The sequence below is a fragment of the Zonotrichia albicollis genome, chromosome 28, assembly GCF_047830755.1.
Source record: "Zonotrichia albicollis isolate bZonAlb1 chromosome 28, bZonAlb1.hap1, whole genome shotgun sequence".
NCBI lineage: Eukaryota > Metazoa > Chordata > Aves > Passeriformes > Passerellidae > Zonotrichia > Zonotrichia albicollis.
This window is the reverse complement of record NC_133846.1, coordinates 5,177,962-5,203,689: the sequence shown is the minus strand read 5'-3', so window position 1 is coordinate 5,203,689 and position 25,728 is coordinate 5,177,962. Positions and strand designations below refer to the sequence as shown.

Below are 25,728 nucleotides of genomic sequence, written 5' to 3'. Positions count from 1 at the left end.
GTGGATTTTCTTGCTTTTTTCCCCCTCCTGTGTGTGTTTAACACCAGCACTGAGGGGAATGGGACCCTGGCATGTGCCTTGGGATCAGTTTTACCAGGCACAGGCTTTTAAATTCTACTTTAAAAGTTGATTTTTCTCCCTTTGCACTGAGCAGGAGAGTCCCCAAACCTGCCTGGCCCAGGGGTCCCAGCACCTTCAGCCTCTTCTGGTTCTTTTTTCCCTCCTTCTCCTTTTATAGTTTCCAATACAAACCCCTGTGATTTTCGAATTTAAGGTGGATTTTCTTGCTTTTTTCCCCATCCTGTGTGTTTAACACCAGCACTGAGGGGAGTGGGAACCTGGCACGTGGCTGAGGGCCTGCAGACGTGGCTTGGGATAATTTTTACCAGGCACAAACTTTTAAATTCTACTTTAAAAGTAATTTTTTTCCCTTTGCACAAAGCAGGAGAGCCCCCAAAACCTGCCTGGCCCAGCACCCAGAAGGGTTCTGGAAAATCCTGAGACAAAGAAGAAGCTGCCACGCTCCAGGGATGTTGTAAATAAATATATTTTTAATGATTCTTCTTCCATTCCAGTTCATTCTTTTATACATTTATTTATAAAACAGTAGTAAAATTTTTTAATCAGAGCACAGTGCATTAAAAAAAAAAAAAAGAAAAAAACAAACAAAAAACTCCCAAAAAGATTTAAAAAAAAAAATAGAGTAATTATAATCCACAACTGTGTACTCACTGCCAGGGGAGACATCTCGTGCTGAGCAGTGGCCAGGGCACCCTAAAGCCACAAAAATCTGAATTTCCTGTGGGATTTCGTGCCCTGGAGGGCACAGACTGTCCCACAGCCAGGTCCCCAGCACAGCCAGGGGACCCTGGTGGGGACAATTCTCTTTGCAGGCACTGATGGCAGCACACTAAGGGTGCCAAGGCCTCCTGTGAACACCCCCGGAGCTCTGAGCTCTCCTGGATCCTCCTCTTCCTCACCTGGAGCCCCTCCCAGGCCACCCAGCGTCCCCTCAGGTCCCTGCCCTGCTCCAGCTCCTCCTCACTCTGCACTTCCCCACACCCTCACGTCCCACAGACCCCTCTGTGGGGCTGTTCCCACCTCCGACCCCAAATCTTGTCACCAGGGGCCACCTGTGTCCCCCTACGACATCCCTGTGTACCCCCAGGTCACCCAGCCCCATGATGGGGGCACACAGTGACCCCACAGACCAGCACAGATCCCTCTGTGGGGCTGGCCTCCACATCCAACCCCAAATCCTGTCACCAGGGGCCACCAGGTTACATCTCTGTGTCCCCTCAGGACACCCAGCCCCATGATGGGGGCACAGAGTGACCCCACAGACCAGCACAGACCCCTCTGAGGGGCTGGCCTCCACATCCAACCCCAAATCCTGTCACCAGGGGCCACCGGGTGACATCCCTGTGTCCCCCCAGGACATCCCTGTGTCCCCCCCAGGTCACCCAGCCCCATGATGGGGACACAGAGTGACCCCACAGACCAGCACAGACCCCTCTGAGGGGCACCTCCAATCCCAAATCCTGTCACCAGGGGCCACCTGTGTCCCCCCAGGTCACCCAGCCCCATGATGGGGACACAGAGTGACCCCACAGACCAGCACAGATCCCTCTGTGGGGCTGGCCTCCACATCCAACCCCAAATCCTGTCACCAGGGGCCACCAGGTCACATCTCTGTGTCCCCTCAGGACATCCCTGTGTCCCCTCAGGACATCCCTGTGACCCCCTAGGACATCCCTGTGTCCCCCCAGGACATCCCTGTGTCCCCTCAGGACATCCCTGTGTCCCCTCAGGACACCCAGCCCCATGATGGGGGCACAGAGTGACCCCACAGACCAAGATCAGATCCCTCTGTGGGGCTGGCCTCCACATCCAACCCCAAATCCTGTCACCAGGGGCCACCTGTGTCCCCCCAGGTCACCCAGCCCCATGATGGGGGCACAGAGTGACCCAGGGGGGACCATTCCCAAGGGGTCTCCTCTCCTCTCCTCTCTCCCTCAATAAATAAGGAGGGTTTTCCATCCTTCCCCTGCCCTTCCCAGCTCATTCCCAGCTGCATTTGGGAAGTCAGGACCCGAGGCAGAGCCCAGAGCAGCTCCCCAGTCCAGAGCTGTGGAACAAACTGGTGACACTGGGAGGAGGAACAAGCCCTGAATTCCAGCTGGCACCAACCATTCCCTGCTCACAGCCTGGAGCTTCCTGCCCACGTGGGGCAGGACTTGCAAGGAGTATCCCCAAAAAAAAAAAGTGGAAAATCCTTGTTATCCTTCCAGAAAACTCTTTTAACCCTTTTATCCTCCAGGACAGAGCTGGGGGTGTCACAGGGCACAAACACTGGTTGGGGACACCTCCAGGACACCCAGGGTCACCTGGCGGCCTTGCCCCGAGGTTTTGGGGTGCTGGGGGTGACAACGGGGGTTGGTGGAGCATCAAATCCCCCCATTCCAGGTGTTCTGGAACCTTCAACACCCACCTGCAAACACCGCCAGTGGTGCTGTATTAATGAATGCACTCTAATTAACCCTGCTGGGACCCCATGGGCAGTGAGTGCTCCCAGCAAGGAGGAACTGGGCGCACTGGGAAGCATCCAGGGGCCGAGGAGGACTCGGTGGGGATGAAGGATCCCAGAGCAAGGTGAGGAGACACCAAACAGGACACAAAGCTCACAGGGGCTCCAGGCTCCCAGGCACCACCCCGGGGAAGGGGGTGAGGCCAGGAGGCTTCAGCTGAAAGGCAAAGCAGCCCAGATGTCACTGCCAGGCTGTGCAATCTGCAGTCAGGCCAAGCCAGGAAGGTCCATCCTCCTCCTCCTCCTCCTCCTCCTCCTGGCCAAAAGAAGCTGTGACAGACTCGGTGGCACCCGAGCCCTCCTTGCATAGACAAAGGAACTCCTGGGGAGATCCAGGTGCGTGGTGGGACGGGCTCCTCCTGCCAGGAGGCTCCTGGGCCGTGCCCACCCAAAGCTGAGCTGCACCCCCTGCCCTGGCAGCTGCCCCATCACAGCATGTCCGCGTCCTCCATGCTGAAGCTGCTGCGGCGGCTGCTGGCCTTGGAGGCCTCGGGGGACATGGCTGAGAACAGGGGGTCAGAGGCCAGCGGCAGCATCGTGTCCTGCATCAGCATCAAGTCCAGCTCCTTCTTGGAGAGGGATGGGAAGGAGGAGCTGGGCTCCAGGCTGTCCGGGAAGGAGCCGTCATCGAAGCTCAGGCTGTGGGTGAAGTCCAGCTGGTGATAGGGGGACTGAGGGGGCACGGGCAGCGCTGGCTGAGCCTGTGACTCGGCCTCAGGGGGTGGCAGCAGTGGCTCCAGGGTGCCCTCGTCCCCGCTGGCTTCTTGCTTGACCACTTGCTGAGCCAGCTCGGCCACGTTGACGCCCGAGGGTGAGGAGGTGGGCAGCCCATGGACACGGGCCTGCATCTCCAGCTCCTGCCAAGGGGACACACAGGGGGTGCCACACTCAGGGACATGTCACAGGGACATTTACAGAGGAGATGGGCTGCCCATGGACACAGGCCTGCATCTCCAGCTCCTGCCAACGGGACACACAGGGGGTGTCACACTCAGGGACATGTCACAGGGATGTTTACAGAGGAGGTGGGCAGCCCATGGACATGGGCCTGCATCTCCAGCTCCAAGTGCCAAGGGGACACACAGGGGCTGTGAGGGGGTGTCACACCCAGGGACATGGCACAGGGACGTTTACAGAGGAGGTGGGCAGCCTATGGACACGGGCCTGCATTGGACACAGGGTGTCACACTCAGGGACATGTCACAGGGATGTTTACAGAGGCGGGCAGCCCATGGAAGACACGTGCCTGCACTGGACACGGGATGTCACACTCACGGACATGGCACAGGGCCATTTACAGAGGAGGTGGGCAGCCCATGGACACGGGCCTGCATCTCCAGCTCCTGCCAAGGGGACACACAGGGGGTGTCACACTCAGGGACATGGCACAGGGATGTTTACAGAGGAGGTGGGCAGCCCATGGACACGGGCCTGCATCGGACACAGAGGGGTTTTGAGGGGATGTCACACTCAGGGACACAGCACAGAGATGTTCAGGGAGGTGAGAAGCCCCCAGGGAAGGATCTGGAAGATCCACACAAAGCTCAGCACGCTGCAGTGAGCCTCAGCCATCAGGTTTGAATCAAGACCTTGCTCCTGGTGACTTCCCAGCCAAAAAAAAGGCGGGAGACTGTCGCACACATCTTTTATGGAAAATCCTTTCCTTAGGATTTTTCCTCCTGAGAAGCTGAGAAGCCTCAGGAACAAAATGTAAACATTGATTATCTGCTGCTGTGGAATGCAACAGGTGCATCTGTGATTGGCCCATGTTGGTTGTTTCTAATTAACTGCCAATCACAGCCCAGCTGACTCGGACTGTGTAGCCGAGCCACAAACCTTCGTTATCATTCTTTCTTTTTCTATTCTTAGCCAGCCTTGTGATAAAATCCTTTCTTCTATTCTTTTAGTATAGTTTTAATATAATATATATAATAAAATAGAAATAAAATATAAATATAATAGATGTATAGATATAGATATAGATATAGATATAGATATAGATATAGATATAGATATAGATATGGAGATATAGATATAGATAGATATAGATATAGATATAGATATAGATATAGATATAGATATGGAGATACAGATATATAGATATAGATACAGATATAGATATAGATACAGATATAGATATAAATATAAATATAGATATAGATATAGATATAGATATAGATATAGATATAGATATAGATATAATAAAGTAATAAATCAGCCTTGTGTAACATGGAATCAGATCCTCGCCTCTTCCCTCATCCTCAGAGCCCTGTGAGCACGGCCACAGCAGACACCCTGGCCATGGCCTCAGCAGGGCAGGAGTGAGGGTTTGGTGGGGAGAGGACAGGGCAGAGCCAGGGGAGCTCACCTGGATGCGGAGCAGCAGCTGCTTGTTGGCCATCTCCAGGCGCCGCGAGTGGTTCTCCAGGTCCCGGGACCGCTGCAGGTCCTTCTGCATCCTCTTGATGTAGTCCACGGACGCCTTCAGGATTGTCCCTTTGTTCCAGCGCACGTCCCTGTCACCCAGCATGGAAAATGGGATGGACCTGGCTGCCAGCAGTGTGGCCATTCCACCCAAAAAGCCCTCGGTGACCCCAGTCCTGTGTAGCCATGATATTTTCTAAAAAAACTTTGCTTTAGGATTTTTTCTCCTGAGAAGCCTCAGGAACAAAATGTAAACATTGATTTACAATGACACCTGTTGCTGCTGTGGAATGCAACAGGTGGATCTGTGATTGGTCTCATGTGGTTGCTTCTAATTAATGGCCAATCAAAGCCCACCTGTCCAGACTGTCTCAGTCACAAGATTTTGTTATCATTCTTTTTCTATTCTTAGCCAGCCTTCTGATGAAATCCTTTCCTCTATTCTTTTAGTATCGTTTTAATATAATATATATCATAAAATAATAAATCAGCCTTCTGAAACACGGAGTCAGATCCTCATCTCTTCCCTCATCCTGAGACCCCTGTGAGCACCACCCCACTCCTGCAGGAGCCATGGATACCTACAGGTCGTTGGCTTTGGGGATCAGCATTCCCAGCTCCTTGATGCGGTCGTTGATGTTGAACCTGCGCCTCCTCTCGACTGTGGGTGAGAGGAGAGGGATGGAAGTGAGCAGGCAGCAAGCAGGGAAGGCTCTGTGTCCCTCCCATGTGTCCTTCCTGTCCCTCATGTCCCACATCCCCCTGCTGTGCCCCAAAGGAACTGGGGAGCCCAGGATGAGGAAGCTCAGGAGCCAGCCCTGCTCCATGCCTGGCCCAGCAGCTCTGATCCTCCCTTTGGGTTTGTCACAGACATCTTTTATGGAAAATCCTTTCCTTGGGATTTTTCCTCCTGAGAAGCTGAGAAGCCTCAGGAACAAAATGTAAACAATGGTTATCTGCTGCTGTGGAATGCAACAGCAATCTGTGATTGGCCCATGTTGGTTGTTTCTAATTCATGGCCAATCACAGTCAGCTGGCTTGGACAGAGAGTCCGAGCCACAAACCTTTGTTATCATTCCTTCTTATTCTATTCTTCACTAGCCTTGTGATGAAATCCTTTCATCTATTCTTTTAGTATAGTTTTAATATAATATATATCATAAAATAATAACTCAAGCCTTCTGAAACATGGAGTCAGACCCTCATCTCTTCCCTCATCCTGAGACCCCTGTGAGCGCCACCACAGGGTTCCCACCTGAGAAGGGCTGGGCAGGATGAATCCCACTGGGAGGCACCAGCTGCCCCTTGGATCTGCCCCTGGTGCTGCTCCGGGGAAGGTCCTGGCAGGGAAACCTCTCCTGGCTCTCCCATCTCCCCAGCCTTGCTCCCTCACCATCCCTCTCTCCCACCTCTCCAGCTCTTCCAAAGGGTTCCCAGCCAACCCGATACCCCCAGGTGTCCCCACTGTGCACAGCCAGCAAGGAGGGGCTCAGGGGGCTCCCCTGAGGGTCAGCTGGGATGGGAAGGGGGCCCAGCTCAGAGGAATGGGGATGCAGAGTGATGGGGAAAGCAGAGCTGAACTCACTCAGGTTGTGATTGTCTTTCTTCTGCCGCTCCTTGGCCAGGGCTCGGCTCTCAGCATCTGCAAGAGACCCCGGGTGTCACCCAGAGGGGACAAAGCTGCCCCTGGGGTCCCTGTACCCCCATTCCTGCCCCTTGCTCTGGGGCCAGCACGTACCTGTGAGCTCTCTCTTCTGGGTGAGCTCGGCAGGGCAGGAGCTGCTGGTGACACCAACGAGCGACGCCGTCACCTGAGGGTCCCCACTGTAGACATTCATGTGGCTGCTGGACATGGGCAGCTGGAAAGCAGAGGGACAGCTGGGTTAGCTCTGGGATCACACCCAGCTGGGCAGGTGGAATTGTCCTCCCAGGGCCTTAAAGCAGCTTTCACCAGAGCAGGAAAGAAAACAGGACTTGAAAGGGCACAGCTGATCCCCTCCCATGGCCAACATCCACAACAGGGCAGGTGAATCACACCTGAGAAGGGCTGGGCAGGATGAATCCCACTGGGAGGCACCAGCTGCCCCATGGATCTGCTCCTGGTGCTGCTCTGGGGAAGGTCCCGGCAGGGAAACCTCTCCTGGCTCTATTCCCCACCCTCTCTCCCACCTCTCCAGCTTTTTCAAAGGGTCCAAACTGTCCTCAAGGGGAAAAAAAGCTGGAAAATTGATTCTTGTGGGTGTTACTGCCTCCGAGGACAAGGCTGGCTTAGGGACCACTGTGGGGACGTGGCAGAAGGTGCCCCCTGTGCCACCTCTGTACCTGCCAGGACAGGGCTGTGACACCCCCAGGCCCTCCCTGTCACCCCCACTCACCGTGTTGGGCATGTGGACTTCAGGGTTCATGTAGCCCAAAACATCATCCAGGCGCATGATGTCATCGATGACCTCATCAAACTGAAAGGGAAAGGGACAAGTGACCGTGGGCTCCTCTGCCATTCCCAACACCCTGAGTTCCCCAGGCAGCCTGAGGAAAGCAAACAAATTCTACAATTTTGTGAAAGTTGTAAAGCTGTAAATGTTTACTACAGTGCTGGAGCATGTGGAGATCACTCTCTTTAACAGACATGCCCATCTCTGGGAGCTCCAGATCCTTTTTTATCCCCCTCTCAATACCCATGCCTGCCATTTCACAACAGGTTCACACATATTTTTACAGATTTCGCGTGACATTTGCCACTAATTCTTCTTTATCAGGAAGAACTCTTGGGTCACGTTGACCTGCTCTCGTAGCAGTCTTTCTGTCTCTGTCTGGCCACCACTTTTGGCTGAAGCAGCTTCTCTGAGCACGGGCTTTTACGAGAACAGGCAGCCAGATGTTGCCTGAGCTTCCTCATCCTGGGCTCCCCAGTTCCTTTGGGGCACAACAGGGGGATGTGGGACATGAGGGACAGGAAGGACACGTGGGAGGGACACAGAGCCTTCCCTGCTTGCTGCCTGCTCACTTCCATCCCTCTCCTCTCACCCACAGTCCAGAGGAGGCGCAGGTTCAACATCAACTTTCAAACCACACACTTAACTCAAAGATGCACATTTCACCCAAACCAAACTGCATTTCTACTCTGGAGAATTTCCAGAGCAGGGGACAGCGCTCACCTCCCTCTCGGGGTTGGAGCCGATGTTGAGCATGGCCATGGGGCTGTTGGGAGCGCTGTTGCCCGCAGAGGAGGACAGGACGTGGCCGGGCCGGACGCCGGGGGACGCGGCCGGGGGTGGCTTGGGGGAGTGGCTGGCGGGGCTGACGTGGGCAGCAAACTTGTTCCCGTAGGTCTCCGAGAGATAAGCCTGCACCTTCTTGTCCCGGGACTTCTGCAGGTGGTAGGAGGTGGGGTTCTCCAGGTAGGACTGGACCTGCATGGACAGAACCCATCAGGGACCCGGGTGGAGGTGGCACGGACACATTTTATGAAAAATCTTTTCCTTAGGATTTTTCCTCCTGAGAAGCTGAGAGGCCTCAGGAACAAAATGTAAACAATGGTTATCTGCTGCTGTGGAATGCAATGGGTGCATCTGGGATTGGTCTGGTGTGGTTGTTGCTAATTAATGGCCAATCACAGTCTGGCTTTCTCAGACTCTGGTCAGTCACAAGATTTTATTATCATTCCATTCCTTTTTATTCCTTGCTGGCCTTCTGATGAAATCCTTTCTTCTATTCTTTTGGTATAGTTTTAGTATATCATTTTCATATAATATGATATGATACGATATAATAATATAATATATATAACATAACATAACATAACATAATATAATATATATAATATAGTATAATATAATATGATGTAATGTAATATAATATAATATAATATGTATATATCGTAATGTGTAATAAATTGCAATATGTATATAATGTAACATGTTATATTATATCATACCATATTACAGTATTGTATAATATAATATATAATATACAGTATGTTATATAATATATAATATATAACTATATATATTATATATTATATATTATATATTATATATTATATATTATATATTATATATCATGTATCATGTATCATATATCATATATCATATAACATATATATTATATAAAATATATTATATATTATAATACAATATAATAATGTAATATAATAATGTAATGTAATGTAATGTAATGTAATGTAATATATACAATAAAATAATAAATCAGCCTCCTGAAAGATGGAGTCAAGTCATCTCTCCCCCCACCCTGGCACCCCTGTGACCACCACCCCCACCTGGAGGGACACCAGGGTACCTTGAGCACCTCCCCGGGCACGGGCGGAGGGGACTGGAAGTGGACGGGGGTGTTGATGGCGGGGCTGGAGGCCACGGGCATGCGCTGCTGCTGCATGTAGCTCATCATCATCTGCTGCTGCACCCGCTCCCGCTCGGCTTCCTGCTGCGCCTGCTGCTTCATCAGCTCCATCCGCAGCCCGATGCGCGACGCCATGGCGGCACGCGGGGACGGAGGCCACCAGCCCGCCTGGCACTGAGGTCACCCTGCCGGGAGGACACGGCATGTTACCCACAGACTGGCACAGCGGGGAAACTGAGGCACAGAGAGACATCCCAGAGCACCCACGCTGGCACAGAGGTCACCCTGCCAGGAGGACATGGCATGTCACCCACAGCCTGCCAGGAGGACATGGCATATCACCCACAGCCTCCTAGGACACGGCACAGCACTGACAGTCTGGCACCATGGGGAAACTGAGGCACAGAGAGACATCCCAGAGTGCCCACTCTGGCACAGAGGTCACCCTGCCAGGAGGACACGGCATGTCACCCACAGATTGGCACAGCGGGGAAACTGAGGCACGGAGAGACATCCCAGAGTGCCCACTCTGGCACAGAGAGACATCCCAGAGCATCCACCCTGGCACAGAGGTCACCCTGCCACGAGGACATGGCATGTCACCAACACCCTGCCAGGAGGACATGGTAAATCACCCACAGCCCAGCACAGCGGGGAAACTGAGGCACGGAGAGATCCCAGAGCACCCACTGTGGCACAGAGGTCACTCTGCCAGGAAGACACTGCACATCACCCACAGCACAGCAGGGAAACTGAGGCACGGAGAGACATCCCAGAGTGCCCACCCTGTCACAGAGGTCACCCTGCCAGGAGGACACAGCACGTCACCCACAGCCTGCCAGGAGGACACTGCACATCACCCACAGCCCAGCACAGCAGGGAAACTGAGGCACGGAGAGACATCCACTCTGGCTCATGATTAAACCAGGAGGAGCATCCCAGGGCTGGCTGAGGACCTGGTGCCACCACCCAGCCTGGCTGTGAGACCCCCTCCCCAGCTGCCTCCTTACAGAAAACCAGGCTGAGGAAGCCAAAAGCACCCCCAGGAAGCTCTAGAGAAGGGAAATTATCGAGGATGAGGATGGGGAAGGGTGGCCAGAGATGGGACTGGCGAGGAGAATTCAGGGTTTGGCAGGAAGGGAACCCCAATGGAGCAGCCAGGACCCCGCGCTGTGCACTCACCCCGGAGCCAGCGGAACCCAGAGCGAGCCCGGCAGCGAAAGGGAAACAGAAAGTGAGGGCAGAGCAGCAAGAAAAGGCCGGAGGGTGCCAGGAGCCGCGGGCAGGAGCTGGCAAAGCCCGGGGGCAGGAGCTGGCAAAGCTGGCTGGGGACAAGGCCGGCTCTGTGCTCTGTGCCGGAGCCGCACGCGAGCGCGGGGACGGGGGGACCACAGCGGCCCCAGCCCGGCACAGAGCGGCCCTTGTTCCTTGGGACAAAGGGGACGGCGGCTCCGGAGGGTGGGGGACGCCTGGCAGGGCTCCAGGAGCCACCCCCGGCCACCCCAGCAGGGCTGGGATGCAGGAGATGCTGCAGCACCGCTGGGATGCAGGAGATGCTATGGCACCACTGGGATGCAGGAGATGCTGCAGCATGGCAGGGATGCAGGAGATGCTGCAGCACCACTGGGATGCAGGAGATGCTGCAGCACCGCTGGGATGCAGGAGATGCTACGGCACCACTGGGATGCAGGAGATGCTGCAGCACCGCTGGGATGCAGGAGATGCTGCAGCACCACTGGGATGCAGGAGATGCTGTGGCACCGCTGGGATGCAGATGCTGCAGCACCACTGGGATGCAGGAGATGCTGCAGCAGCATGGCAGGGAAGCGGAGCACGGGAGGCAGCTGGAAAGCTGCGAGGGGAAAGCAGAGAAATTTAAACAGGGTTTTGCTGTTTAAATGCAAGTTCAGACATGGAAGGGCCTCAGTGGTGAGAGCCACACCGAGCTGTGCCACAGAGTTACCCGGAGGGGAAATGAAATCAAGGCAGTGGGGAGGATGACACAGCTCAGAAGCAGCTATTGAGCGGTCAGGGGAGGGGAATTAAGGATGACACAGCTCAAGAGCAGTTACTGAGGACTAGAGGAAGGGAATTCATCAGCCATGGTGGCCTGGCCCCAGGGCGATGGGAGCCCAGAGCCCGGGATAGCGATCCACTGGAGCTTCGTGAAGGAAAATGTGGGAACAGACCTGGAGGAGGGCACGGGAGGGGATTTGGGGTGAGAAACAGAACCCTGGAAAAGACCCCAGAGAGGATGGAACAAGGCTGAGTTAAGGGGGGAACCCACAGGGGATGGACAACCCCAAACCAAGGCTGAGTTAAAGGGGAAATCCACAGGGGATGTACAACCCTAAAGCAAGGCTGGATTAAGGGGGAAACCCACCAGGGATGGACAACCCTAAAGCAAGAATTAAGAGGGAAACCCACGGGGGATGTACAACCCCAAACCAAGGCTGGATTAAGGGAGAAATCCATGGGGGATGGACAACCCCAAACCAAGAATTAAGGGAGAAATCCACAGGGGATGGACAACCCCAAACCAAGGCTGAATGAAGAGGGAAACCCATGGGGATGGACAACCCCAAACCAAGGCTGAATTAAGGGGGGAACCCCACAGGGGATGCCCACGGGGGATGTAAAACCCCAAACATGAAGGGAAGGGAGGGAGGCTTTTCTCAGGAAGGGCTGGCACTCGTGGGTGTCACGGGAAGCCACCCACAGCACCCACTGAGCCCTGCTGGCCCTGGTGCCACCACCCAGCCTGGCTGCAGGAACCCCCCTTACACAAAACAGGGCTGGGAGAGCCAAAAACTGCCAGGAAGAGCTGCAGGAGATGAGGATGAGGATGGGGAAGGGCGGCCAGGGCTTGGTTTGGTGAGGAGAAAGGGGGAAATTGGGTCAGGTTTAAAATAACCCCTTTGGTTCTGCTTGGCTTCCCCACCCCAGCCCCAAAAATGCTGAGCAGCTTCTGCTTTCACTCTGAGTCAGGAGGGACAGGATGGGGACACGGGGCCCACCCTGGGGACACATCCCACCCTCCCCTGGCCCACAGGAGCCCATGGCATGGCAGCTCCACCCTGTTATTGCTGGGAGGGAGTGCAAGATGGAATTCCTTCCCCAAATCCCATCTATCCCTGCCCTCTGGCAGTTTGAAGCCATTCCCCCTTGTCCTGGCTCTCCAGGCTCTTTTCGCTCTCAATCTTTCCTGTCAGCTCCCCAAACTTTGCCTTTTCCAGCCCCTTTTTCCTTCACAACCCAGGTGCTTGCTCTGCCCCCACCCTGGGCACACGGAGGGCGAGGGATCCCTGTGTGCCACATCCCTGCAGTGACAAGGGACAGCTTTATGCAGAGGTGTCCCTGGCACACACCCAGCCCTGTCCCCTGGGGCAGCAGCTGTATCAATTTTTCCACGCTTTTTCTCACTCTGGGGCTGCAGGGACACAAAACAAACGAGCAGGTTTGGAGGAGGAGTTTTTGTAACTTCCCCTCCCTGCAACCCTCGTGGCTGCTGAAAATGAGGAACTGGGGCTGGCCTGGGGTGAGGGGGAGCTGGGACCTGCAGGGCCTGGCAATGGGAGGGTTCCCAAACCCCTCAGTGACCTGCAGGGTCCCCAAATCCCCTCAGTGACCTGCTGGGCCTGGCAATGGGAGAGTCCCCAAATGCCTCAGTGACCTGCAGGGTCCCCAAATCCCCTCAGTGACCTGCAGGGTCCTCAAATCCCCTCAGTGACCTGCAGGGTCCCCAAATCCCCTCAGTGACCTGCAGGGTCCTCAAATCCCCTCAGTGACCTGCAGGGCCCCCAAATCCCCTCAGTGACCTGCTGGGCCTGGCAATGGGAGGGTCCCCAAATCCCCTCAGTGATCTGCAGGGTCCCCAAATCCCCTCAGTGACCTGCTGGGCCTGGCAATGGGAGGGTCCCCAAATCCCCTCAGTGACCTGCAGGGTCCCCAAATCCCCTCAGGGACCTGCTGGCACTTCCAGGGTCCCCAAATTCCCTCAGTGACCTGCTGGGCCTGGCAATGGGAGGGTCCCCAAATCCCCTCAGTGACCTGCAGGGTCCCCAGATCCCCTCAGTGACCTGCTGGGCCTGGCAATGGGAGCGTCCCCAAACCTCTCAGTGATCTGCAGGGTCCCCAAACCTCTCTGTGACCTGCAGGGTCCTCAAATCCCCTCAGTGACCTGCTGGCACTTCCAGGGTCCCCAAATCCCCTCAGTGATCTGCAGGGTCCTCAAATCCCCTCAGTGACCTCCTGGGCCTGGGCTGGGAGGGTCCCCAATCCTCTCACTGACCTCCTGGCACCTTCACCGTCCCCAAATCACCTCAGTGTCCTCCTGGCACCTTCAGGATCCCCAATCCCTTCACTGACCTGCTAGCCCTGCCACCTGCAGGGTCCCCAAACCCCTCAGTGACCTGCTGACACCTCCAGGGTCCCCCAGCCCCTCTGTTCTGCACCCAGGTGACCCCAGCCTCGTTGTCCCCTGTCCCTGCAGGGTGACAGCAGAGCCCGTCCCCAGACTGGGGCACACATGGTCTGGTTTGGATGCATGGCAAGGTGACGCCTGGGTGACATCAGAACAAACCCCGGGCTGGGGTCCCTGGTGCTCCCTCCCTGCCACCCTCAGGTTTGAAAGCCAAAAACGAGGAAGGAAAGAAGGAAGGAAGGGAAGGCTGGGCCGGCCCGTGGTGAACACAAAGCTGTTTTCACTTCTTTCTTCTCCTTTTCCCTCAGTCCCCAGCCCAGCTGGGCCTGGGTGGGTGATGCTCCCTGCCCTGTCCCCCTGCTGTCTCCCTGCTGTCCCCTCTCCCTCCCAGAGCTGCTCATTGATTTTTCCATTCATAGACGGCCCCAATCGAGCTGGAAATAAACCCCAGCAGGGCCCTGGTGCAGTGGCTTTGGGGGTTCTCATCACTCAGAGGGTGGCAGGAGGTGTGTGGCACCCGTCAGGCACTCGGTGCCACCTCGGTGCCACCTCCCCCGCAGGGTAACACGATCCCTGAGGTTAAATCTGGAAAATGCCTCCCGAGGGGGCAGCTCGGGTTTCTGAGGCACACCTGAGCCTGGGGACACTGCAGAACCATCTCAGCCCCACAGCTCCATCCAGAAGCTCCTTCCACCCAGGAGCTGTTTGGGGCAGGGTTCTGAGAACCATCCCAGCTCCATCAGAGAGCCCTTCCACTCAGGATCAGAGCTCCTGGGATCCATCCCAGCCCCATCCAGGGGCTCCTTCCACTCAGGACCTGTTTGGGGCAGAGCTCCTGGGACCCCTGGGAACCATCCAAACCCCATCTAGAGGCTCCTTCCACCCATGATCAGAGTTCCTGTGACCCCTGGGCGCCATCCCAGCTCCATCCAGAAGCTCCTTCCACCCAGGACCTGCTTGGGGCAGGGTTCTGGGAACCATCCCAGCTCCATCAGAGGTTCCTTCCATCCATGATCAGAGTTCCTGTGACCCCAGGAACCATCCCAGCAGCTGTGTAGGATCCCAGGGAACCATCCCAGCCTCATCCAGAGGCTCTTTCCACCCAGGACCTGTTTGGGACAGGATTACTGTGACCCTTGGGAACCATCCCAGCCCCATCCAGAAGCTCCTTCCACCCAGGATCAGAGTTCCTGAGACCCCTGAGAACCACCTCAGCCCCACAGCCCCACCCAGAAGTTCCTTCCACGCAGAAGCAGAGTTCCTGGGACCCCTGGGAGCCATGCCAGGAGCTGTGTGGGACCCCTGGGCACCATCCCAGCTCCATCCAGAAGCTCCTTCCACCCAGGACCTGTTTGGAGCAGGGTTCTGGGACCCCTGGGCACCATCCCAGCCCCATCCAGAAGCTCCTTCCACCCAGGAGCTGTTTGGGGCAGGGTTCTGGGCACCATCCCAACTCCATCAGAGGCTCCTTCCACCCATGATCAGAGTTCCTGTGACCCCTGGGCACCATCCAAACCCCATCCTGAAGCTCCTTCCACCCAGGAGCTGCTTGGAGCAAAGCTCCTGAGATCCCTGGGAGCCATCCCAGCTCCATCAGAGGCTCCTTGCCCACACCCCGAGCTCGCAGCCCTGCAGAAGGCAGGAGGAGCAGGCAGAGGAGGGGCTTGGCAGAGCCAGCCCGGGGTCAGTTGACAGCAGCACCGAGGCTCTGAGTCACCAGGGCTGTTTTTAGCCCCGGCATGTCAGCAACGTGGAGCTGGACGCTGTTAACAGGAGCTGGGGCAGAGGCCAAGTGTTTGCCCTGCCCCCTGTTCCCTGGAAAGGGCTGAGGGATCCCACAGGAAAAAAAAAAAAAAAAAAAAAAAAAAAACATTCCCCAAACAGCCAGGTAAGGCTGGCACGCCCAGGAGGGAGCAGGGAGCTGGTGGAGGAAAAGCATCAAGCCCTGATCTCACACAGGGCTATCTGTCCTTTGTGCCACGGTTTCCATTAAAAACCCATTTCCATTAAAAACCCCCTTGGTGGTGCCAAGGTGTGGGCAGCAGAGCCCACCTGGGCATGGCAGCCACTAAGGGGTTAATAATACACAGCCTTGCTCTGGTGGCTTTCCATCCCCAAAATCGCCTCTTTTACCCTCAAAAAGCATAGGGATGGCTGCAGAGCATCACCCAGCTGGGCATGGCAGCCATTAAGGGGTTAATAACACACACACAGCCTTGCTCTGGTGTCTCTCCACCCCAAAATCGCCTCTTTTACCCTCAAAAAGCATAGGGATGGCTGCAGAGCATCACCCAGCTGGGCTCGGCAGCCACTAAGGGGTTAATAACACACACACAGCCTTGCTCTGGTGTCTTTCCACCCCAAAAAAATCACCTTTTTTACCCCCAAAAACCCACCCAGCATAGGGATGGCTGCAGAGCATCACCCAGCTGGGTATGATGGGGAGGATGGTAATTCCTGGCCAGGTTGGGGGGCACAGAAAGACAAAGGGACCCCCCAAAAGAGGGCCCAGACCCCCCAAACAAAGCTGGGCAGGAGCTGCAGGAGAGCCCTGATGGAAACATCACCGGGAATTCACAGCTCCTGCCCCCTCCGGGGCAGCAATTAAAAATAAAAGTGTGAACAAGGCAGGAGGATGGGCAGAGCCACCACCCCGGGCACGGTGATTAATCAGGACAGAGGAGGGGACCGAGGTGACCTTGGGAGGCTCCAGGTCCGGCTGCACATCCCGGGAAAGGAGGGAAAAAAGGAGATTTGGGAAAAAGGAAAAGCCCGGCCCGGGGTTTGGGTGTTGGCCTTTGGAAAGGAGCGCATAAATAAATGAGCAATCGGGGGAGCTGGCAGGGCTGACACTGCTCCAGGGGGCTGGGACAGCGCTGCAACCCGCCCCGAAATCCTAGAAATCATCCCTGAAAAGGGGGGGAAACCATCACAGAAAATGGCGAAAAATCAGCCTAAGAAGTGGGGAGAAATCATCACAAAAAATTGGGAGAAATCATCCCAAAAAATGGGGAGAAATCGTCCCAGAAAATGGGGAGAAATCACCCCAGAAAAAGGGGAGAAATCGGCCTAAGAAGTGGGGAGAAATCATCACAGAAAGGGGGGAGAAATCATCCCAGAAAAGTAGAGAGAAACCACCCCATAAAGTGGGGAGAAATCATCCCAGAAAGTGAGGAGAAATTATCCTAAAAACTGGGGAGAAACCACCGCATAAAATGGGGGAAAATCATCCTAAAAAGAAGGGATAAACCACCCCATAAAGTGGGGAAAATCATCCCAGAAAATGGGGAGAAATCACCCCAGAAAGGGGGGAGAAACCATCCCAGAAAGGGAGGAGAAACCACCCCATAAAGTGAGGAGAAATCATCGCAGAGAGGGGGAAGAAACCATCCCACAAAGTGTGGACAATTCATCCTAGAAACTGAGGAGAAACCACCCACAAAGTGGGGAAAAATCATCCGAAAAAGAGGGGATAAACCACCCCATAAAGTGGGGAAAATCATCCCAGAAAATGGGGAGAAATCACCCCAGAAAGGGGGGAGAAACCATCCCAGAAAGGGAGGAGAAACCACCCTATAAAGTGGGGAGAAATCACCCCAGAAAGTGAGGAGAAATTATCCTAAAAACTGAGGAGAAACCACCCACAAATTGGGGGAAAATCATCCTAAAAAGAGACGATAAACCACCCCATAAAGTGGGGAGAAATCATCCCAGAAAATTGAGAGAAACCACCCCAGAAAGTGGCGAGAAATAATCCCACAAAGTGAGGAGAAACCGCCCAGAAACTGAGGACAAACCACCCCAGAAAGTGACGATGCTCGACAAAACCCTCCCAGGAGCTCCGGGCGCCCCAAGCTCTTGGTGCCACCAGCACCAGGTGACAGCGGCCACCCCCTGTCCCCTTCCTGGAGCCTGAGGCACTCCCACCACCGCCTCCATCCATCCCCGTGCTGCCGCAAGCATGTCACATTTATAAATACACCACGTCCAGCCCCCAGCACCCGGCCCGGAGCCTCGGAGCTCCTCGTGGAACCAGGCCTCAGAAATAAATAAACAAATCGGGGACAGCCCCTGCCTTGCCCTCCCCAACCAGCCCCCCCCTGGCATCCCCTGCCGTGCCCACCTCACCCGCTCTGAGGGGTTTGTGCTGTGCCCTCCTTGGTGCCAGGCTCTGCCCACAGCTTTTCCTGCTCCCTCAAGGTCAAACTGCTCCCCTGGCAGCCCCTGGTGCCAGCCCAGCCCCTGGCCTGGCACGGTGCCCCTTCTCCCGGGCACGTTGCTCTGCTTGGAGCCCTGCAGGAGCTCGGAAGGTTTTTTTCCCACTCAGATTTCTCCTTTTCCTGCTCCGTTTTGCCCAAAATGTTCAGCCCAAACCTGCTCCCTTCCTCACCTGTGCCAGGTGGGTGCAGCCCCTTCCTCATTTCCTCCAAAATGTTCCCACTCCCCCAAAATCCCAGCTGGGATTTCTCCTTTTCCTGCCCCTTTTCTCCAAAATGCTCAGCCAAACCTGCTCTCTCCTCACCTGTGCCAGGTGGGTGAAGCCCCTTCCCCATTTCCCCCAAGATATTCCCACTCCCCAAAATCTCCCAGGCACGTTTGCCTGGAGCAGTGCAAGAGCTCAGAGGTTTTTTTCCCACTCAGATTTCTCCTTTTCCTGACCCTTTTTGCCCAAAATGCTCAGCCAAACCTGCTGGCAGCAATCTGTGCCAGGTGGGTGCAGCCCCTTCCTCATTTCCCCCAAAATATTCCCAAAATCCCGAGGGCACAGCCTGGGCAGGAGCCAGCTCTGCTGGTCCCTGAGGCTCCAAGAACCCCCCGTGGCCATCCCCACACTGGGAATTTCAGGTTTATCCGGAATTTGCAGCCATTTAAGCAAAGGAGGCAGAGCTCAGGGTGTGGGGAGTTTGTCTGGAGCCAAAAGGTGACAAAACCCCGGGGGCGATTCCTAGAAAAGGCTTTCAAGATAAGGTGGCACAACCTGAAGGGACATTGGGGACACTTTGAGGCCTCCCCAGGTGAGCCCGGCCAGGTGATGCCACCCAAACCATCCCATGCCCATCCCAGAAAGTGCAGAGAAATCATCCCAGAAAGTGCAGAGAAATCATCCTAGAAAGTGGGGAGAAATTATCCTAAAAACTGGGGAGAAAACTACCCATAAAGTGGGGAGAAATTATCCTAAAAACTGGGGAGAAACCTCCCATAAAGTGGGGAGAAATTATCCTAAAAACTGGGGAGAAACTACCCATAAAGTGGGGAGAAACCACCCATAAAGTGGGGAGAAATTATCCTAAAAACTGGGGAGAAACTACCCATAAAGTGGGGTGAAATCATCCTAAAAACTGGGGAGAAACTACCCATAAAGTGGGGAGAAATTATCCTAGAAGAGGCTTTCAAGGTGGCACAACCTGTAGGGACATTGGGGACACTTTGAGGCCTCCCCAGGTGAGCCCGGCCAGGTGATGCCACCCAAACCATCCCATGCCCATCCCAGAAAGTGCAGAGAAATCATCCCAGAAAGTGGAGAGAAATCATCCCAGAAAGTGGGGAGAAATTATCCTAAAAACTGGGGAGAAAACTACCCATAAAGTGGGGACAAAATATCCTAAAAACTGAGGAGAAACCACCCATAAAGTGGGGAGAAATTATCCTAAAAACTAGGGAGAAACCTCCCATAAAGTGGGGAGAAACCACCCATAAAGTGGGGAGAAATTATCCTAAAAACTGGGGAGAAACCACCCATAAAGTGGGGACAAAATATCCTAAAAACTGAGGAGAAACCACCCATAAAGTGGGGAGAAATTATCCTAAAAACTAGGGAGAAACCTCCCATAAAGTGGGGAGAAACCACCCATAAAGTGGGGAGAAATTATCCTAAAAACTGGGGAGAAACCACCCATAAAGTGGGGAGAAAATATCCTAAAAACTGGGGAGAAACCACCCATAAAGTGGGGAGAAAATATCCTAAAAACTGGGGAGAAACCACCCATAAAGTGGGGTGAAATCATCCTAAAAACTGGGGAGAAATTATCCTAAAAACTGGTGAGAAACTACCCATAAAGTGGGGTGAAATCATCCTAAAAATTGAGGAGAAACCACCCATAAAGTGGGGAGAAACCTCCCATAAAGTGGGGAGAAATTATCCTAAAAACTGAGAAGGAACCACCCATAAAGTGGGGAGAAATTATCCTAGAAGACGCTTTCAAGGTGGCACAACCTGTAGGGACACTGGGGACACTTTGAGCCCTCCCCAGGTGAGCCCAGCCAGGTGATGCCACCCAAACCATCCCATGCCCATCCCACAGAGTGGAGAGAAATCATCCCAGAAAGTGCAGAGAAATCATCCTAAAAACTGGGGAGAAACCACCCATAAAGTGGGGAGAAATTATCCCAAAAACTGGGAAATCCACAGGGAAATCCTGCCCCAAGCAGCAGCCAGGTGCCAGCAGGAGGGACAGGAATTTGGGAGGAATGAGGGCACAGCCATGGGGGGCTGTCCAGCAAGAGGAAAAAAGAGATGAGCACAAAATCCCAGTGTGGTCAGGGAGAAATCCCCACTTTGAGACCCCCCAAAGTGTCACAGAGCCACCAGAGTGACCCCAGCTGCCTCCACACAGCTTGGAAAGGCTCACGGAGGTGGTGAAGGCCACCTTGGGGGTTTTTTTGGGTTTTTAATATTTTTTTTAAGGAAATTTCCCCCATCACCTGACTGCCCCTGACTGCTGCTGGCCCCTGCCCGCTTCCTCTTTGCCTGGGATATGGGATAACCCCACACAGGGCACTGACAAAACAGCTCCCTTGAGGCAAACCCAGCTTGAGGTGCCCCCTAAAACCACCCCAAAAAAATTCCAGATGGGAATTTCTGTCCCCACAGAGGGGACAGGGGTGTGGCAGCTCCATCCCTGCCATCTACACCCCAGGCAATGAGGGAGAAACATTAAATCCAAACCCCCAGCTCCCCATTCCAACACCCCACAACACCAGGATGTTTTTACCCTCAGCACTGTGGATTTTTAGAGGGGGACACCCTCCATAAATCCCATTTCCCTGCTTTTTTTGTGCTGGGAATGGTCACCCCACACATCATCCCAAGGGGCTTTTCCCATCCCCATTCCAGCATTCCAGGAAAACAGGGCAGGGCAGACCAGGAGAACACACACACGTGCAGAGTGGAAAAAGCAATAAAATCTGAAATCCCAGGCTGGGCTCAGGGCTCCATCCCAAACACCCGGATGGCCCCATGCAGCAGCTCCACCCCAGCACAGTTTGCAGTTTCCTACTGATAAGGGCGGGCAGATGGCTCAGAAAACACAAAACACGCGGGGCCGGCATCCCTCGGGAAGCAAACCCAGAATTCAGCAGGAAACAAACCCAGAATTCAGCAGGAAACAAACCAAGCATCCCTCGGAAAACAACTCCACGTGCTGGCCTGACCCACCACCAGCACCAAATCTGGGTGTTCCCCCCAAATCTGGGTATTCCCTCCAAATCCAGCCACCCCAAATCTGAATATTCCCCCCAAATCTGAATATTCCCCCCAAATCCAGCCACCCCAAATCTGGGTATTCATCCCAAGTCTGGGTGTTCCCCCCAGATCCAGCCATCCCAAAACTGGTGTTCCCCCTCAAATCCAGCCACCAAATCTGGGTATTCATCACAAATCTGGGTGTTCCCCCCAGATCCAGCCACCCCAAATCTGGTGTTCCCCTTCAAATCCAGCCACCAAATCTGAGTGTCGCCCCCAAATCCAGTCACCCCAAATCTGAGTGTTCCTCCCAAACCCAGCCACCCCAATCCCAAATTCCCACTGCTCCTCTGCATGTGCTGCCCTGACCCACCACCACCAAATCTGGGTATTTCCCCCCAAATCCAGCCACCAAATCTGAGTATTCCCCCCAAATCCAGCCACCCCAATCTGGGTATTCCCTCCAAACCCAGCCACCCCAAATCTGGGTATTCACCCCAAATCTGAGTATTCCCCCCAAATCCAGCCACCCCAATCTGGGTGTTCCCCCCAAACCCAGCCACCAAAATTGGGTATTCCCCCCAAATCTAGCCAACAATTCTGGGTGTTCCTCCGCAAATACAGACACCAAATCTGGGTGTTCCTCCCAAACCCAGCCACCCCAAATCTGGGTGTTCCCCCCCAAATAGAGACACCAAATCTGAGTGTTCCCACCCAATCCAGTCACCCCAAATCTGGCTGTTCCCCTCAAGTCCAACCACCAAATCTGAGTATTCCCCCCAAATCCAGCCACCCCAATCTGGCTGTTCCCCTGAAATCCAGACACCAAATCTGGGTGTTCCCCCCAAAACCCAGCCACCAAATCTGGGTGTTCCCCCCAAAACCCAGCCACCAAATCTGGGTATCCCCCCCAAACCCAGCCACCCCAAATCTGAGTATTCCCCCCAAACCCAGCCACCAAATCTGAGTATTCCCCCCAAATCCAGCCACCCCAATCTGGGTATTCCCTCCAAACCCAGCCACCACAAATCTGAGTATTCCCCCCAAATCTGAGTATTCCCCCCAAATCCAGCCACCCCAATCTGGGTGTTCCCCCCAAAATCCAGCCACCGAAATTGGGTATTCCCCCCAAATCCAGCCACCAAATCTGGGTGTTCCCCCGCAAATACAGACACCAAATCTGGGTGTTCCCACCCAATCCAGTCACCCCAAATCTGGCTGTTCCCCTCAAGTCCAACCACCAAATCTGAGTATTCCCCCCAAATCCAGCCACCCCAATCTGGGTGTTCCCCCCAAAACCCAGCCACCAAAATTGGGTATTCCCCCCAAATCTAGCCACCCCAATCTGGCTGTTCCCCTGAAATCCAGACACCAAATCTGGGTGATCCTCCCAAACCCAGCCACCCCAAATCTGGGTATCCCCCCCAAATCCAGCCACCCCAAATCTGGGTATTTCCCCCCAAATCCAGCCATTAAATCTGGGTATCCCCCCCAAACCCAGCCACCCCATTGCCAAACTCCCATCCCTGCCCAGCTTTGGGATTTCTCCCCTCCTGCAGCAGGTGAGCCAGAGCAGGCTGGGCCAAACCAGCCCCGCTCCCAGCCCGGAGCAGCCGTGCATGAAGCCAAGCAATCACGGCAGGGAAGCACAGAGAAGGGGGGGCAAAGAAAAAATAAAATAACCCCCCCAAAGGCTCCCTCCGCTGCCTGCTGGCCTCTGTTATATAAAAAACACCCAAGGGGGGGAACACGCCGGGATTCCTGGAAACGAGCCCTGCTTTCCTCGGACTCGCACCGGTTTATTTATTTATCTTACACCAGCACAATAACCACCAGATTTTCTTCGTGTTTCTATTCTTCTTTTTTTTTTTTTTTACTTTTTTTTTTTGTTTTTACTTTTTTTAAGGAAATTTCCCCCCCATCATCTGACTGCCCCCAAGCTCTGGGGGCTGCGTAATCCTTTCCTGCCTCGTAATTAATTCATGAATGTCATTAATCGCTCCGGGGCAGCCCCCTCTATTCCCCCCCAGATTTCCCCAGGAAGGAGGAACACGCTGTGTGTCCTCTTGGCGACCCCCCCAAACGCCGAGTGACACGAGGTATCCCAATTTTACCATTTGTTCTAAATGGGAAAAGTCCCCACTTTGCGCCCCCCGAACCGGGGGGGTGCCAGGTGTCCCGGAGCATCCGTGCCTCAGTTTCCCCCGGCGTGTTCGGGGGGGTTCCCCATGGGAAAAGCGACCCGGGCAGGTCCCCCCGAGCTGCCGAGAGTCTCAAAACCCCTGGGACCGCCGAGTTTTGGGAGAGGGCACCGGGACGAGCTTCTGGAGCCTCCCGGGGGCGAGGGAGGGCGATTATTTACAGCAAAATAAGGGGGAAAAAGGCAACTCCGAGTTCCGGGATGGCGCAGGACAGGGGGGAGCACCCCAAAGCCGCCCCAGCGACCCACAAGGTGGGCTCCGAGCCGAGGGGGCCCCGCTGCGCGGCTGCCGAGCCCCCCCTGTCCACAGGGACCCCCGGGACCCCCGGCCCCGCACTCACCCGTGGGGAAGGGCGAGGAAACGAAGCGGTTCGGCTGCGCTCGGCTCCGCTCGGCCTCGCTCGGTTCGGGCCCTCGGCTCGGTTCAGCTCTGTTCGGCCTCGCTCGGCTGCTCTCGGCCCGGCTCGGCTTCGTTCGGCTGCGCTCGGCCCGGCTCGGTTCGGCTCCTCGGCTCTTCTCAGCTCAGTTCGGCCCCACTCGGGTTGGTTCGGATCTGTTCGGCTCCCTCGGCTGCGCTCGGCCCGGCTCGGTTCGGCACCACTCGACTGGGCTCGGCTGCGCTCGATTCTTCGGCTCAGTTCGGCTCCACTCGGCCCGGCTCGGTTCTGTCGGGCTCCTCCGCTCGGCTCGGCCCGGCCCGGTTGGGCTCGGTTCCGTCGGACCCCTCGGCTCGGCTCGGTTCTGTCGGGCTCCTCCGCTCGGCTCGGCGCAGTCCGGCCCGGTTGGGCTCGGCTCGGCCCGGCTCGGCCCCGTGCCGAGGGAGGGCAGCAGCAGCGCCCGCCCGGCCCGTTCCGCTGCCCTCGCTGCGCTGCCGGTCCCGGGCACGCCGGGAGCTGCAGTCCGCGCCTGCCGGGACTTGTAGTCCCCGCCCGGCCACGGCGGAGCTCGGGCTCGGCGCTTTCCTGCCCTGAAACGGAGGAGAAAACAAAATGTGTGTTTTCTCCTCTGAAGTGGGAATTTCCACCCCAAAAACGGCTCGGGAGAGGAGGGATGGGGTGGGAGGTGAAGGCAGCGCTGTGCTGGGGTTGTGCAGTGCCCTGAGGCAGGATGGTGCATCCCTTTCTGTCAGGAACACGGGGGATCGTGGAAATCCTTGGACCGGGATCCTGCATCTTTTGGGATTGGGACCACAGGGGAATTGTGGAGCTCCTTACACCAGGATCCTGCATTCCTTTGCACCACAATCCTATATCCCTTTGGAGCAGGATCCTGCATCCCTTTGGAGCAGGATCCTGCATCCCTTTGGACCAGGATCCTACATCCCTTTGAACTGGCACCACACGGGGCTCTTGGAGCTCCTCACACCGGGTTTTTACCGCTCCTTGCACGATCCTCCATCGCATTGTGGCCCTGGCAGGGCACAATGTCCCCACATCCACCCTGATCCCCCTCCTGACCCCCAGCCCGAACACGGGACGCCGATCAAAAGCCAAACGCCGTCGTTATCACCCAATTAAAGGATTTTTTTTTCTCCCAGCTCCAGCTTTCCGGAAAACAAAGGCACAGCCGCACACACCCCTTCCAGCAAGTGGAAATTCCTGCTGCTGATGTTCTGGGAATGGGCAGGAGCCTTCCAGCTCCCATCCAAGCTTTTGGCCGTGGAATGATGCTGGGAATCCTTCAGAAGCTCGCGAAATCCCCACGAGGTTCCTGATGGGTCCGGGCAGGTCCTGCAGGGAGCAAAGGGGACAGCGAAGAGCAGAGGGACGTGGTCAGCCTTTGCTGGGCACCACCGCCCTGTTTCCAGCAGAAAATTCCCATTCCAGAGGGAGGAGGAGGAGGAGGATGAGGAATGCCCTTCCCTGCTGTCGGTGCCCTCCTAATCTCGGTCTCAGCGCGCTCAGCCTGTGTCAATATTTTGACTTTGTGTCCTTCCCCCGGGAGGTGACAGAGCCCCGAACGCATCTGAGAGCGAGCTCCGGGGATCAAGAACTGCTAAAAACCTAAAAACCCACTCTGCGTGCTGGGAAAGAGCGGGGTCACCCAAGCTCCCCCTGCCCGGGGTGTTCCCCATCCCCTTGGGCCACTCCCTGCCATTCCCGATATTCCAATGAGGTTTTCCCAGGCTTTTTTCAGGGCTCAAGGGTCATTTGGGTGTCGTGATAAAGAAGTTCTGGCGATAAAGAACTTCTCAGAAACTCTGGGAAACAGGGAGGTCATCCAACCTCCCCCTGCCCAGGGTTCCCCATCCCGGTATTCCCAATTCCCGATATTCC

General features: G+C 55.2%; 1 protein-coding gene across 5 annotated transcripts; it reads right to left on the bottom strand.

Annotated features, from left to right (window-relative positions):
* Positions 1–531: 531 nt before the first annotated feature.
* On the bottom strand, positions 532–23,931 carry TFEB (transcription factor EB). 5 transcript variants are annotated; one of them, XR_012577107.1, is made up of 10 exons: positions 23,794–23,931; positions 9,308–9,552; positions 8,167–8,421; positions 7,387–7,467; positions 6,750–6,870; positions 6,597–6,653; positions 5,597–5,672; positions 4,956–5,103; positions 1,921–3,444; positions 532–1,288 (listed from the first exon to the last, which is right to left on the bottom strand). XR_012577107.1 is itself a non-coding variant. In XM_074528059.1 (9 exons), exons 2-9 carry the CDS (start codon positions 9,500–9,502, stop codon positions 3,016–3,018), a joined length of 1,362 nt encoding a protein of 453 aa, XP_074384160.1. In that variant the 5' UTR covers positions 9,503–9,552; positions 23,794–23,931; the 3' UTR covers positions 1,791–3,015. The 5 variants fall into 5 exon arrangements, 4 of the variants coding, with proteins under 4 accessions (XP_074384160.1, XP_074384162.1, XP_074384161.1 ...); XM_074528059.1 differs by lacking the exon at positions 532–1,288 and having other exon boundaries at positions 1,791–3,444; XM_074528061.1 differs by lacking the exons at positions 532–1,288; positions 23,794–23,931 and adding an exon at positions 17,919–18,268 and having other exon boundaries at positions 1,791–3,444.
* Between the last annotated feature and the right edge of the window lie 1,797 nt (positions 23,932–25,728).

Excerpts from the sequence above, each read along its gene's own strand:
- TFEB (XM_074528059.1), bottom strand. The coding sequence starts at position 9,502 with ATGGCGTCGCGCATCGGGCTGCGGATGGAGCTGATGAAGCAGCAGGCG. Across the intron at positions 5,104-5,596 it reads ATCCCCAAAGCCAACGACCT|GGACGTGCGCTGGAACAAAG; the intron begins GTAGGTATCCAT and ends GCTGGGTGACAG. Across the intron at positions 3,445-4,955 it reads AGCTGCTGCTCCGCATCCAG|GAGCTGGAGATGCAGGCCCG; the intron begins GTGAGCTCCCCT and ends TCCCCTTGGCAG.